General features: G+C 38.2%; 2 protein-coding genes across 2 annotated transcripts in view; both read right to left on the bottom strand.

The window, feature by feature from the left end:
* Window positions 1–3,316: 3,316 nt before the first annotated feature.
* Window positions 3,317–9,120, bottom strand: Defb134 (defensin beta 134). Its single transcript, XM_015499365.2, has 2 exons — window positions 9,105–9,120; window positions 3,317–3,488 (listed from the first exon to the last, which is right to left on the bottom strand). The coding sequence occupies exons 1-2, from the start codon at window positions 9,118–9,120 to the stop codon at window positions 3,346–3,348; spliced, it is 159 nt and encodes a 52-aa protein (XP_015354851.1). The 3' UTR covers window positions 3,317–3,345.
* A 779-nt stretch (window positions 9,121–9,899) lies between these two features.
* Window positions 9,900–14,549, bottom strand: part of Defb131b (defensin beta 131B) — a 5,816-nt gene continuing 1,166 nt past the window's right edge. Inside the window, exon 2 of the mRNA XM_015499364.2 lies at window positions 9,900–10,328. Within this exon, the coding sequence (XP_015354850.1) occupies window positions 10,129–10,328 (200 nt within the window). The 3' untranslated portion in view covers window positions 9,900–10,128. The remainder of the gene's footprint in view (window positions 10,329–14,549) is intronic.

Genomic DNA, 14,549 nt, shown 5'->3' with positions numbered 1-14,549 from the left:
GAGGAGCCAATCAGCTAGATGTTGCTGGGGCCGCTGTGAGCCAATCATCAGCCGGCAGCTGGAAGTTTGCTGGCAGCTGGAAGTTTGCTGGGGCCCCTTTGGCTGTGGCTCTCAACAACTCGTGGTTTCCAAGAAGCGGCAACATTCTGCACTAGGTGGTCACACGGGAAAGCACTGGAGTCAGCCAGGAAGCAGAGGGAGAAAGTGAAAAACATGGGTGTGATTCTTTATTGGGTTTCTCACTGGAAGGAGCACGAGGCAGGATAAGCAGGTTGGGTTGGAGTGTGAATAATTCCAGTGGGTTCCTGGACACAGGGGTGAGCCCTCATTGCCTGGTTCTGCGGTGACTGAAATGTGATAGGGACCCAGGGTATGGCGCCTGATGAGGTGTAGGAGGACATGCTCTGGATTAGTTGTTTGTATTTGAAAGCACCCTGGAGGACAGGTTCTTTACTTCCTGCCTCTAGGAATTGCTACACCTGGGGACGTGTTTCTCCAGGGTCAACAAGGCCTGTCAGATGAAGTCATCAGAATACAGAAAACAGAAGACATTACTGTCTTTATCTGTTGGGCTGCCAGAAAAATATACCTTGGATGGGTGACCCCATCTACTTCTTACAGTTCTAGGGACTGAGAAACCCACCAAGATCTAGGCCCCGGCAGACTTGGTGTCCTGTGAAGGCCCACTTTCAGGTTCACAGACAGTGACACCTGGCTGTGTTGAACGTCTGAGGGAATGAAGTGTCTCCCTGAGGCCTACTTTTGTGAGGACACCCATCCATAGGAGCCAAAAGCAGAACGCTGGCATCCGGGGTTGGGAGCTGGGTTAGAGGGGAGATATTGATCAAAGGGTATAAACTTCCAGTTGTAAGATGACTAAGTTCTGGGATCTAACGTACAGCATGATAACTATAGTTAGTTATACCATATAGTTTATTTAAAATTTGATAAAAGGACCAATTTTAAGTGTTCCCACCCCTTCTCCAATGATAATGATGAGTAGTGAGAGGTTCACGGATTTATTTGTGGTCATTATTAACTCATGTATGTGTGTACTGAGTCATAATTTTGTATCCCTTGAATATGCATTTTTATTTGTCAACTATAGCTTAATAAAACTAGAAAAAATAGACATAAAAAATCAGTAGTTTACCAATTTTTATGTTTTTACTAAGTGAATTTCCCTAAAGACAGAGCGTTTTCCTGCATTTAAGGCTTTTCAGAATCTTGGTATCTAAGACATATTCTGGATATATTTTTTTGTCCTTAGATGAGTCAGATGTCAGGTACTGATATCCAGAAAGAATTTTGAAGAAAGTTTGCTGTACATTGTGACAAAACTCTTCCATTTTGTTGTTTGACTGAGAAATTTGATAAATACTTACATTATTTTTAAGCCTTTGGATCTTGGGATTTATTTCCTTCAGAATGTGTCAGTGTGCCGAAACCAACCAAAGACAGATAGCCAGTTTCTACTTGGGTTCCATATTTAAAGAGGTCTAGTGGATCCACAGGATATGTATGTAACATACAAACCTTCTTCCAAAAGTGAAAAGGAGTTTTTGGCTACTATTGTTACATCAGAATTCACTTCCGAACAAGATGTATGAATGCAAAGGTTCGGGTTTGTGAAAACGTGAACAGAGGCATTGCAGGATCGTCCTGTCTTATTTTTGTTTCTTGTAGAAGCATGACCCTCAGAGTATGACCATTTTCCTGGGCCCTGTATGGATGTCTGGTCTGCTTACTCAGTAACTATGGTGATCTCTGATCCCATTCAATTAACCCATCTCCTACAGACTCCACGGGGGAGAGAGGCCTCTGAGGGGAGGACACACTGTACTGGACTTTTGGTATCTTCCTCCCCAGTGACACTGGCAAAAGAGTTGCTAGAAGGTTGGGCACTGGGGAAGTCAGAGCCCCTTATTCTTTCTCACCCACTGTTCTCCCTTTTGCTCTTCCCAGATGCAACCCCTCACTAGTAGTTGGAAGGCAGCACTGTCGTTTTCAGCCTGGCAACTGAGCAATTGTTACCTCAGCCTTGCACCAGATTTGCAATTGACTGTTGGCATCTGGAGCTCCATCTTCTCAGTATCACCAGAGAGCCCAAGTTGCATCCAGCACTGAGGCTAAAGAAATTGCTCCATAACCGAACTCTACCCTCCTCTGCCGCCCGACTTGTCATCCTGACCAGCACATGTAGAACTAACACACCGTGCATCTGTCTGTGGCTTGATGGCATTGAATAGTCAGGCAGGAATTCAGTAGGCCTGAGCAAGCCCTAGGGCCATGGCAGAAGTTGCTAGTTTTTCTTGTTTTAAAACCTGCATAAGAAATTAAAAACAGTGAGTCCAAATAGATTTAGACATTTATTAGTTACACACATAGCAAAGCAAGAGCAGCGTGGTGTCAGCTCTTGCGCCTACAGAATAACACAGCCCAGGAGCCAGATGATGGGCAGAAGAGATAGTGGGTCACTTAGCTGCCAAAGCACCAACCCTAAACTATAGCCAAGTCGTCTTATAGCTCATAGCTGAGTGCTGAAGAGCTGAGGTGGAAAGTCCCATGCTTAACTGAAACTAGGAGATGGATGAGAAAGAACCTCAGGACAGCCTATCCCTAAGATGTCCTCTCTCTCTCTGTTTCAGGAAGAACTTCAGGATCAGATGCATTCATGACTCTGGGCACCCTGCAGCTGAGCCTTGTCTATGGTCTAAGTGAGAGCAGCAAAGGTTGTCAGAGGGCCAGGGAAGTTCCCTTGCTCTAAGATGTGGGGTGGGAACTAGGTGTAAAGAGGTGTTTCTATTGAAGCCTCTTGAAGGAATTGAGACATTCTCTCTATGATTGCAGAGAGAAATAAGTACTGTGAGAATACTGGATATCAATTAGAACTGAGAAAATATATTCAAATTATTTTCATGAGAAACTTAACTCTTTCTAAGGAGCCTTCAGCATATGTCTTTAAATCCAAGATCCTAAGATTCTTTCTTTCTTTCCTTTCCAGGGGATTGAACTCAGGGGCACTCAACCACTGAGCCAAATCCCCAGCCCTATTTTGTATTTTATTTAGAGACAGGCTCTCACTGAGTTCTTTAGAGTCTCTCTGTTGCTGAGGCTGGCTGTGAACTCACGATCCTCCTGCCTGAGCCTCCCAAGCCCCTGGGATTACAGGTGTGCACCACGGTGCCTGGCCAAGATCTTAAGATTCTGATGGCTTAGAAAAAAGACTCAAGACTAACAGCCAGGAGCATGTCACAGGGTCAGAGTTTAACTTCAATTCCTGGCTTTGTAAAAGATGAGAGGATCAGGGTCTTCAAGTTAATTGTCACTCATGGTTTTCTCATGTCAGGGCCCAGGGTCTCCTGTGACACAGCACTCCAGCTTGTACATACAGTAGGCAACTAACATCTCACTTCCGTAGCACTCATACCTGCAGGTACCATTTTTATAGCATTTCTTGTGTACTTCTGAAGATAATGGATTGAAACCTGGAAGGAAAATGAATGGAAAGATGGTTCGTGAAGAACTATTAAAGGTCTAGTCCTTTCATTTTTGTCCAACTGAATTCCAAGGGGTCTTGGTCATAATAATTGATTTCATATTTGAAAAAAAAATGAACTAGTGCTGTGAACTGAATTGGGTTGCTTCGATTATTGTATGTTGAAATCTTAACCCTCAAGGTGTATTTGGAGATACTGTTTTTTGTAAGTAGTTTAATCTAAATGAGATCAGAAGGGTAGACCTACTCCAATGGGACTGGTAGCCTTGTCCAAAGACCTTATTGGTAGAGGACACAGCAAGAAGATGGTGTTTCCAACCAGGAAGGCACCCTCATTCTCCCAAACTAAATCAGCCAGCATCTCGATTGCAGATTTCCCAGTTTTCAGAACTGTGAGAAGGTAAATTTTGTTTAAGCCATGGAGTCTGCAGTATTTTATTATCAGACCAAGCGGTTTAAGAAAACTATAATTTGGGAGTTTGCCTGAGTCATTGAGGTGATGTAATCCAAGTCATCCAGTTAGCAGCGCACGCCAGTCTCCACTCATCACTTATTTAATTATTCACTCATTATTATTTATCCTTTCTCAAACCAGATTTTATAAATCTTGTGAATCAGGGGCTGTTGAGGTACGGATTTGAGTATGATATAGATCTTCATCTCAATGAATTTTTCAGTCTGGACAAAAGGAGAAGAAACACAAAATATCTCTGAGGGGAGAAAACATGAGAAGTACCATGAGGTATTTGCAACACAGAATGATCTTGTGAGTCCAAAGGGGATAAAGTCAATTCTGAAGATCTAGGAAGTCTTATTGAAGCTTGGTGCACTTGGGCTAGGTTTACAATTTTGTAGATATGCTACTCCTTAAAATGATCAAATATTTCATATTTTCAAATGAAAGAAGGCGCTAAGAAGAAAATGATGTCATTCTTGGCCCATTTGTAGAACTTTTGAGCCAACATATATCTAAGTCATCATGTCCTAGAGGATAATTGTCCCACAGGATAAAAGAAGGGACCAGGGTTACCTAGTTGGCAAGCTAGAAGCCCTAGGGGGATCATCTGTAACACTTTTGGGAAGGTAAGGAGCAATGGTGTGTATAGTGGGCCAAGAAATTCCCATGGCGATGGCAAGCTATTGAGAATGTATAAGGCACCAAAGGGAACCTTGAAGACCGCTCGGAGCTGCTGAAATGGAGGCTGTGAAACACTGTCATAAACCTAAGTGGAACAGTTTCCAGTAGCAGCAGCAGCAGAAGCCTGGATCCCATTGATGCTTAAACTCAGCCTGTTGAGTCACATGATCCTAAAATCTGGTTCATCTGCCAACAGAATACTTCAGGATGCTAGAAAACTAGATGGGTATCTACGATATAAGGATCTGGGCTGATTCAGTAACATCCAGTGAAGGGAAGAATATGGACAAGGCTGACCATGCTGTCCCTCATGTCTCCTTAGCTACTACCTCATCTGACCAGACATTTCCACCACCACAGAAAACAAAGTGATTCTTTTGAAATAAGCAGTTTCAAATCTGCTCCCTCATGTACATAAGGGATTCACAAATAGTGAATTAATGATAAGCAATTTAGGTACCTTAGAAAGCTTAACAAATTATCTTACTGCTACTTGCTTGTTTTGAGCGGCATACTTAAATATGTTCTTAAATTAGAGACAGGACGATGGTGATAAAGCAGGATGGGGCATTAATCATGAAAATATAATGAGAGCTCTCACGAGTCAGGAACTTTACAGGCACATTCTCCTATTTAATCCTAGCAAGGCCCCACAGTTAGTACCACGATTTCCATTTTGTAAGTGAAGGGACAGGTCGAGAGAAGCGTCCCTTTGTCCAGCGAACACACTGGAGAGCTAAAATTCAAGCACGCAGCTTGCTGACATCAAAGCTGCCCGGTGCGTTTCCTACTTTGACAATTTAAGGGTCCTTGGTGCCAGTACATTCATCAGGTTGCTTAGTGGAATTAGATGAAGCCACCCCCAGCCCCAGGGAGATTCCATCTTACTTGCCAGGGCTTGCTGTATCCCAAGAGCAGAGAAAGGCAAACACAAGGAGGAGAGACTTCATGGCAGGGGCCTTCTGCGGTGGAGGGTGGTGGCAGCCCCCGATACTGTCAGAGAAAAGAGAGGAGGGGGGGTTGAGTGCACCCTCTTGTGCGGATCTTCAGGTCTGGGGTGTGTTCTGCTCCGGGTGCACCTGGTGTGGTGGACACTCCCAGGTGGCTGAGTTGGCACAGCTCTTCTGGGGACAAAACTGACATGTCTTTCCTGTTGGACAGCTTTTCCCCTTCATGCTCCCACTCGCAGGTTCCATAAAAGTGCTCATGGAGCACAGAGAATGACATACCCTTTCATTTTCACAGGAACAAAATTGATTTTTGTTCCGCTTTTATTTTATAGCAAAAATAAAAACACAAAGTATAAAAAATTTGTAAAATATAAAAAAATGACAAGAAAGGAAAACTTATACCCGAGCCCTACTGTTAGTAACCTGTGTGTCTCTTAAGAAAGGTTTGTCTTTGCCTAGTTTGTTGTTTAATAGTTTTTCTTGTGTAGGAGCTTTTTCTTATTTTTTATTAATTAGTATTTTTTTGTACAAATTTATGGGGTACAGTGAGATGATTCTATATGTGTATACAGTGTATTGGTCAAATCAGGGTATGTTTAAGGATATAAAGTTAATATTCTTATTATTAGGGATCCTATTTTTTGTAACTTGACTCATGTACATCATTATAATTTCTTCATAAGTAATATCTAAAAATGTTGAACAATAATCCATCAAGGGCATTTTTAGCAATTGCCGCTATTTAAAACTCATTATTGAATTATAAATGGCATATAATAAACTGCAAACATAAAAGTTGGTAAGTTTTGACATACACATATACTTTTGTGAAACCATCATCACAGGATAGTGAACATATTTATTCCACCTAAGAATTCTTTATGCCTTTTATAATATTTTCTCCTTCACTTCCCAGTCTCTAGGTCAACACTGTCCTGCTGTTGCTATAGATTAGTTTGCATTTTCTTGGAATTTTATGTGAATGGACTCATGTAATGTATTTTTTCTGTTGAATTTCTTTCGATCAGCCTAGTTGTTTCAGATTCATCCACGCTATGACATTTATCAGTTGTTTTTCATTTCTTTTTTATTGCTGAGTGATAAGGTTTGGATATACTTCTGTGTATTTTTTATTCAACTATTGATAGACATTTGATAGTTTCTAGTTTTGCTATTAAAAATAAAACTGCTAAGGATATTCACGTCTAAGTCTTGGTAGGATAAATGATTTCACATCTCATGGTTTCATTTTTTATTTTCATGGATTTGTTTTATTTTTTAAGTTATTCAATTGACATGAAGATTATGTCCATCCAAGGAATATAATGGTGATCTGATCTATGTATGTATTGTGTAATGATGGTCACAATTAAATTAACATATACTGCTGCTCACATTGTATGTCCCCAGGACTTGTGTTTCTTGTTTCAGAGTCAAAAGAGGAGAGTTGGCAAAGATCTTCTCCCATTGTGTAGGTCCTTTCTTCAGCTGCTAATTGTTTCCTTTGTGTAGAAGCTTTTAAATTTGATGCCATCCCATTTATTAATTCTTAGAATTATTTCCTGAGCTTTAGTAGTCCTATTGAAATTTTTGCCCATGTCTATATGTTAAAGCATTGACCCTGCGTTTGCTTCTAGGAGTTGCATAGTTTTTGGTCTAATTTCCAGATCTTTGATCTACATTGAGTTGACTTTTGTGCAGGGTGAGATCTCGGCATCTAGCTTCATTCTTCTACATATTGAATAACCAGTTTTCTCAGCACCATAGAAAACCTACCTTTTCTCCAACATATGCTTTTGGCCTGCTTTTGTCAAGGATCACATGACTGTATTGTGTGGTTTGTCTCTGTGTCTTCTATTCTGTTCCACTGGCCTTTGTTTCTGTTTTTGTGCCAGTACCCTGCAATTTTTGTTACTATTGCTGTGTAGTATAATTTGAAGTCAGGTTTTGTGATGCCTCCAGCATTGATTTTTATTGCTTAAGCTCTTTTGGGTCTTTTATTCTTCCAAATGAATTTAGGACCATATTTTCCTAGTTCTGAGAAGAATGTCATTGGTATTTTGATGGGGATTACATTGAATCTATAGATTGTTTTGGATCTAGTACTCTCTGTCTTCTGGGTCTGACTTCCATATGTGTTACATATCAGATCAATAAAAAAGAAAGATATTTCTATTATATACCCAGATATGGGATTGCTGGATCATACAGTAGTTCTTTTTAATTTTTTGAGGACCCTCCATACTGTTTTCATAGCATTAACATCATTTTATATTATCAATATCAGTGTAGAATTGTTTCAATTTCTCCTTTTTCTGTCAACACTCATTATCTTTAGATTTTTGGAATAATAGTCATCCTAACAGGAGTGAAGTAATATCTTGTCATAGTTTTAATTTGAATTTCCCTGATGATTGCTGCTATTCAATATCTTTTCATATATGTGTTGGCCATTTGTTTGTATTGTGTGAGAAATGTCTATTCAAGTCCTTTGCCTAATTTTAATCAGTTTATTATTGTTACTGTTTTTTTTTCGCTATTGAATTGTGTGAGTTGCTGGTATGACACCAGATGTGTCAGGATCTTGAAGAGGTATCTGCATTCACATGTTCATTATGGTATTATTCAGAAAATCTAAATTACGGGAACCACCAAAGCGTCCATCAATGTATAAATGGATGAAGAAATTGTAGTGTATTTATATGTGTATATATATATGTATATAAAACATATAGGTTGCTTATATGAGAAAAATTTATTTACTTTTGAAGTTTCAGGTGATCCACTTGCCTGAGCTTCATTATGGGGGCAGTGTGTGTAGGAGCAAATGGTCACATCTCAAATTTGAGGAGAGGAGACACACACACACACACACACAGTTTTCTGTAAGGCAAGACCCCAGTAACCGAAGTACCTCCAACTACTTAAAGGACTTCAGCACTTCCAATGCCATCACCCTTGGGACCAGGCATTTATGATATGGACCCCTGAGAGAGAAAAAAGAAACAATTAAACCACTTCCAAACTATATAGTACCATGGGTTTTCTCATTCTACTTATGACCTAGAAAGATGCATAAGTAGCAGAATTATCCAATACACCAAAGAATGAAACTCACCCAGCTTAAAGGATTTTACTAAATGTTAGAGTCTGTAAACAAGTCAGGATGGCACCTGGCATTTTGCCAGAGGGAGTGGTTTGTGAAGTAACGCCAGTGAGCCATTAAGTGTGGAGATTCCTTATTGGTTGACTGCTGTATCTAGTTTATGCTAATTAAGATAAGCTGTGTGGAATGTATAAATACCTCTGTTGTCCTACAATAAACGGCTCCTACTCCTGCTGTATCAATCTACACAAGTTGCTCGTCACCCCCCCTGTTATTTTGCTGCAGCCGGACTGCGACAACTAAAGTTGAAAATAAGAGGCAACCAAGCTTAGCAGTTACACCTAGAGTAACAATGACTGGAAACCAGGTAAAATGAGGATGCTTTGTAAAGTTAGCAACATCAGTGCTCACCCAGGTAGGTCGCCATTGCTCATCTTCCCTGGAACTTAAAGGTAACCTGGAGAAAAGATGAATAACTCTGAACTAACAAGCTTAAGTTTCTGTGAACAGGTGGAATGAGGCTCAAAGTAGAAATTCATTCATACAAAATGAAATTATACTTTGTAAATGTACCTGGTGAACTGATGTTCATTTTCCTTACATGACTCAAACTCTGTTATGACAAAACATTTCTATCAACCTTCCCCCACTCCTAACCTTCTTTCTTTTCTGGGTTTATTGCCATCTATCTCTTGGTCAGCTTTGAAATCTCAGCATCATCTTTCATGCTTTTTCATGCTATCAAATAAATCCTGTAATCCTAATGCTGAAATTCATCTTGCATCTCTTCATTTTCTGTAATTCTCAATACAAATGTCTCAGTCTAGTTACTGAAATAGAATAATGTTGCTTGGTCTTAATAGATTGTGTTTATATAAAGTTATATATTTCATAAACAGGAAATAAAACTTTTGTTTTTCAAAACCATTTGGAATTTTTACACATATAAACTGCATCCTAAATAAAAAACAAAAAACCAAAAAGAAAAATTCAACAGCCCCCCAAATTGATAGGATGAACCAAATTCTCTGGTCCTATGAAATTATAGCTAAGATGTATATAAAAATATATATATAATATAAAGAGCTGTTTAAAAACTTCACATATACTAACTCTTATAATCGTCACAATACCACAATGTGGGTACTATTGTTATCTCATTTTATAGAAAAGGAAACAAAAATAGAAAAAATAACTCACTCAAGGTAACATATTTATTACTAGGTGGGGCTGTGATATAGTATTATAGGTGAAACAACAACGTGGTTGAGGACATAAATTGAGGATATTTGTAAATATGCACATGAAAACAGAGTAGAAGAGTTTATAAAACTTGTGTCTATTTTAACCTGATCATCTAGACAGGTAATTATCATGAATTTCCTTTTATCTACCACATTAATATTCTTATATAGATAGTGGGTTTTGAAGATTTTCAGTTTCTTTTCTTGGGGTCTGAAGAAGATAGCATGAGATTTGTCACCACCTTTTTTTCCTTAAGTAATTGAGACTTCTTTATCTTGCAGCAGATTGTCCAGTTCTTACAATATCGAACTGCATATTCATTTTTTTTGCAAGCCATCCTGCAATTATAGAATCCTGTAGAACAGCCAGTCCTAGAAAAAAAATTTCTGGCTTTGAAAAGAGAAGACAAATGATTTATTGTGTTACTTACTTGTTATTTTTAATATTCAAAATGTTTTATGAGCTAAAAACAGCAACAATAAAAAACTTTCCCAGAGGGTTAAACAATAAAAAAGAATGCAAGAGAGAAAGTGGAGATATTGCAAATAAAGACAATTGACAATTTCTTCTCTAAAGAGAGCAGATAAATGAGGTAGTAGCTAAAAGTGTACAGGGATTGAACTCAGGGGCACTTGGTCACTGAGCCACACCCCCAGCCCTATTTTGTATTTTATTTAGAGACAGGATCTCACCAAGTTGCTTAGTGCCTCACCATTGCTGAGGCTGGCTTTGAACTCATGATCCTCCTTTTAGCCTCAGCCTCCTGGATGCTGGGATTACAGGTGTGTACCACCACACCCAGTGTGATGGAATTTTAGTGAGGACAGTTACTGCATATTTCTGTAAGAATGAATGATCCAGCTGGAGGGTGCAAATCCATGACTCAAGAAAGGTGGTTGAATTCCAGAAGCAGAGTGGGAATGGAATCCAGTGTACAGGAGGCGTTAGTCTTAAATGAGAGAATGAAGAGAAGGCAGAGTATAGCTGAAGATAAAATTAGGGGAAGAGGTCTGGTGGTGGAGAAACAGAAGTTTCCCCTGTGTTTCTATTTTCTGGGTGAAAGAAGTCATTAACTGGGAGTGACAAGGGGTCTTGGTTCCAACTCTTCTGTGCATTCAGTTATCTGAGACCTTTCTTTGCTTTCAATGTAGGTTTGTTATTATGAACTTTATATGTGAGTTTATTATAGTTAGTGTCCCCGGAACTACCTTTGCAGCATCCCCTAAGATTTACTATGTTGAAATTCTGTTTTTGTTTGCCTCCAGATATTTTAAAATTTCCTTTTCAATTTTTTCTTGTCCTGCTAGTTGTTTAGGAGCATGCTATTTAATTTTCACATACTTGTAAAATTTCTGAAATCATTCCTATTAATAATGTATAGTTTCATATCACTGCAGTTGGAGAAGTTATATGACATGATTTTAGTCTTCTTAAATGTGTTAAGATTCATTTTGCAGTAAACTACGATCTCTTCTGGACAATGTCCTTGTGCACCTAAGGAGAACGTGTATTTGCTGCTGTTGGGTGGAATGTTCTGTATGTTTGGTCCCTTTGGTCTAAAATGTAGAACAAGTCCAATGTTTGGTGTTGATTTTTCTGTCTGGATGATCTATCTGTCCACTGCTATCTGCTACCATGATTATGTTGCGGCCTTGCTTTCTCCTCATATTGATTAACATTTGCTTTATATAGTAGGTGATCTATCACTGCAGTCTAAATGAAAGTTCTCTTTGTGTGTGTGTGTGTGTGTGCGCGCGCTTGACTAGGTGATCCTGAAATTTATGTGAAATAGAAATGAATATAAATGTACATAAATATTTGAGATGTTCTTACAAAAGGAAAATGGAGACATCCTGTTCTATTAGCTATAAAGACATTATGAATTGTCAATAATTATGATAGTGTGATACTGTGCAAGGAGTGACACATAGGTCCATGAAACATCACAGAACATATACTCACACACAGATGCTAGATCTATGATGAATATGGCATAGAAAATCCTTGAAAAAAAGATGCTGTTTTTAAAACAAAGGGTGCTGGGCCAGTTGGCTACCCATGTGGTAAAAGCAAAAAATAAATGATGAGGGGCTGGGGCTGTATGTAGCTCAGTGGCAGGGTGCTTGCCTAGCATGTGTGAGGCACTGGGTTCAAGTCTCAGCACCACATAAAAATAAGTAAATAAAATAAAGGTATTGTGCTTATTTACAACTAAAAATATATATAAAAATAAAGGTATTGTGTCCATCTCCACCTAAAAAATATTAAAAAATTAAGTAAATGATGAGCCCTTGTTTGCAAAAACCAACATAGGGTGAAGATGTGAAATTCAAATAACAGGTAAATCGGTAAGGCTTTCAGAAGATCATATCACATAATATCTTTATGAACTTAATGTAGAGAAAGTTTTTCTTAAGGAGAAACAAAATTAAAAGCATTAATTAAAATGAATTTTGATAAATTTACATTGATATCAACATTAATTTCATAAAGAGACCTCATAGAAGGAATGAAAAGACAAGTCATAGAACAAAAGGTATTTGCAAGGTATATAAAATCACTTGCATTCAGAATATATAATTAAAAACAGTATATGAGAAAATAACAAATAAATCAGTGGATAATGGGCAAAATATTTAAACAAGTACTTCAAGAATGATAATGTTAAAATTGCCAATAAACAAATGAAAATATCCTAAATTTTATCAGTAACCCAAATTCAAATTTAAACTACACTGAGTTACTCCTGTACATCTGTTATAAATAAATAGCAGCCTGATGATATAAACTACTAATGCGATATAAACCAGTAAGAGCTCTTCTATGCTGTTAAAGGGAGTATAAATTTGCTCAACTAATCAGCAAATTCTTTGGCATTATTCCCCAAACTGAAGATACACATCCCCTAAGAAAAACACTTTCATTCTTTAGTATATACCTAATAAAAATGTGTGCACCCAATTAAAAAATAAATGAATAGATGGAGACTGAGTAGAGGAAGGAGATCAGGGAGAGGGAGCAGGGGAGGGACAGGGGGCAGTACTGGGGACCAAAACAGAGGAAATTATGTCATGTGCATTTATGAATATTTTACAATGAATCCCACAGTTATGTAAACTATCATGTACTCATAAAAGCATAAATTAAAAACCTGCAAAATATAAAAAGAAAAAAGTATGCATACGTACAATCAGAATAATTTAAAAATGTTTATAGTAGTAATAGTGTTTATAACCATTGAAACCTGGAAACAATCTAAGTCTTCTTCAACAGAAATATTCATAAATAAATTGTGGCATATTGCTATGATGAAACACTATGTAGTATTAAAAATAATGCACTATAGTTGCACACAGCCACATCAGTGAGTTTTGTAAATGTAATGTGCAGTAAAATAAACCAGATGCAGAAGGTGAATTCTATATGTTCTGTTTATGTAAAGTTCAAAGCAAGTGGCAAGACCACACAGTAGTGTGTAGACTGCCCAGGTGACCAACACGGCCATCCTTGTTCTCAGCCTCCTCATTTGTTTGTCTACCCTTCTTTGTGATTAGCGTGGGGATGGGGATGGGACTCTTGGGGAGAACTTCTGGCAGCATATTCCTGGCTGACATTGAAAGAAGTACCACCTTTTAGTTCTTGTGTAATTCAGCAGGTTTGGATGTGATGTCTAGAACAATAGCTATCTTTAGACCAGGAGCAGGACTAAAGATAAATTGGACACCCTTCTAACACTTGGTGTTGCTAATCTGTTGAGCTAATGAGTCTTAGAACTGTCTGATTGTGGGATTCCTTGTTATGTGAAATCATAAATTTTACTGAAGGCTTCCAAGTCTGGGTTGTCTGTGACTTGAATCTGAAAACTTACTCACTTGACACAGTAAGTATGTCCAGTAAAATATTTTTTAAAAAACAATGTTCAGGATAAGAGAAACTACTTGAAATTTGTATCTGATAAGGATTTAGTATAAAAAATACACAAAGAACTCATAATCCAATAACAAAAAGGCAACCCAATAAAAATGGGCAAGTGATTTGGATAGACATTTCTCTAAAGAAGGTGTACCAATGGACAATCAACTTATGAAAGTATCCTCACTCTTCACAAATTAAAATTACAATAGGATATTGTTTCACACCAACTAGAATCACAGCCATGACCAACTAGAATGACATAGAACAGCAAATGCTGGTGAGGCTGTAGAGACACTGAAACTTTACATTGCTTAAGGGAATGCAAAATAAAGCACCCAGCTGTGGAAAGCACCTTAGCGATCCCCCAGAAAGCTGAATATAGAATCACTGTCTAACACAGCAATTGTAATTTTAGATTTATGTTTGCACAAAAACGTGGGCACAAATATCCTGAGTAGCTTTATTGACAAAAACCCCCAAAGTGGAACCATCCATGTGTCCATCAATGGATGAACAGAATATAGTATATTCATATAGTGAAATATTTTTCATCAGTAGAAAGCAATGAAGTACTGATATGTGGAAGATCCTTGAAAAATGCTAAGTGAAAGGAGGCAGAAAGGGTGGTGGGCTGTAGGATCCTATTTGTATTAGATGTCCAGAATGGGCATATACAAAAAAAAAAAAAAAAGTAGG

Source organism: Marmota marmota, unplaced genomic scaffold (genome assembly GCF_001458135.2).
Source record: "Marmota marmota marmota unplaced genomic scaffold, marMar, whole genome shotgun sequence".
Taxonomy (NCBI): Eukaryota; Metazoa; Chordata; class Mammalia; order Rodentia; family Sciuridae; genus Marmota; species Marmota marmota.
The sequence above is the reverse complement of the archived record's forward strand: the minus strand, read 5'-3'. Positions and strand labels throughout refer to the sequence as shown.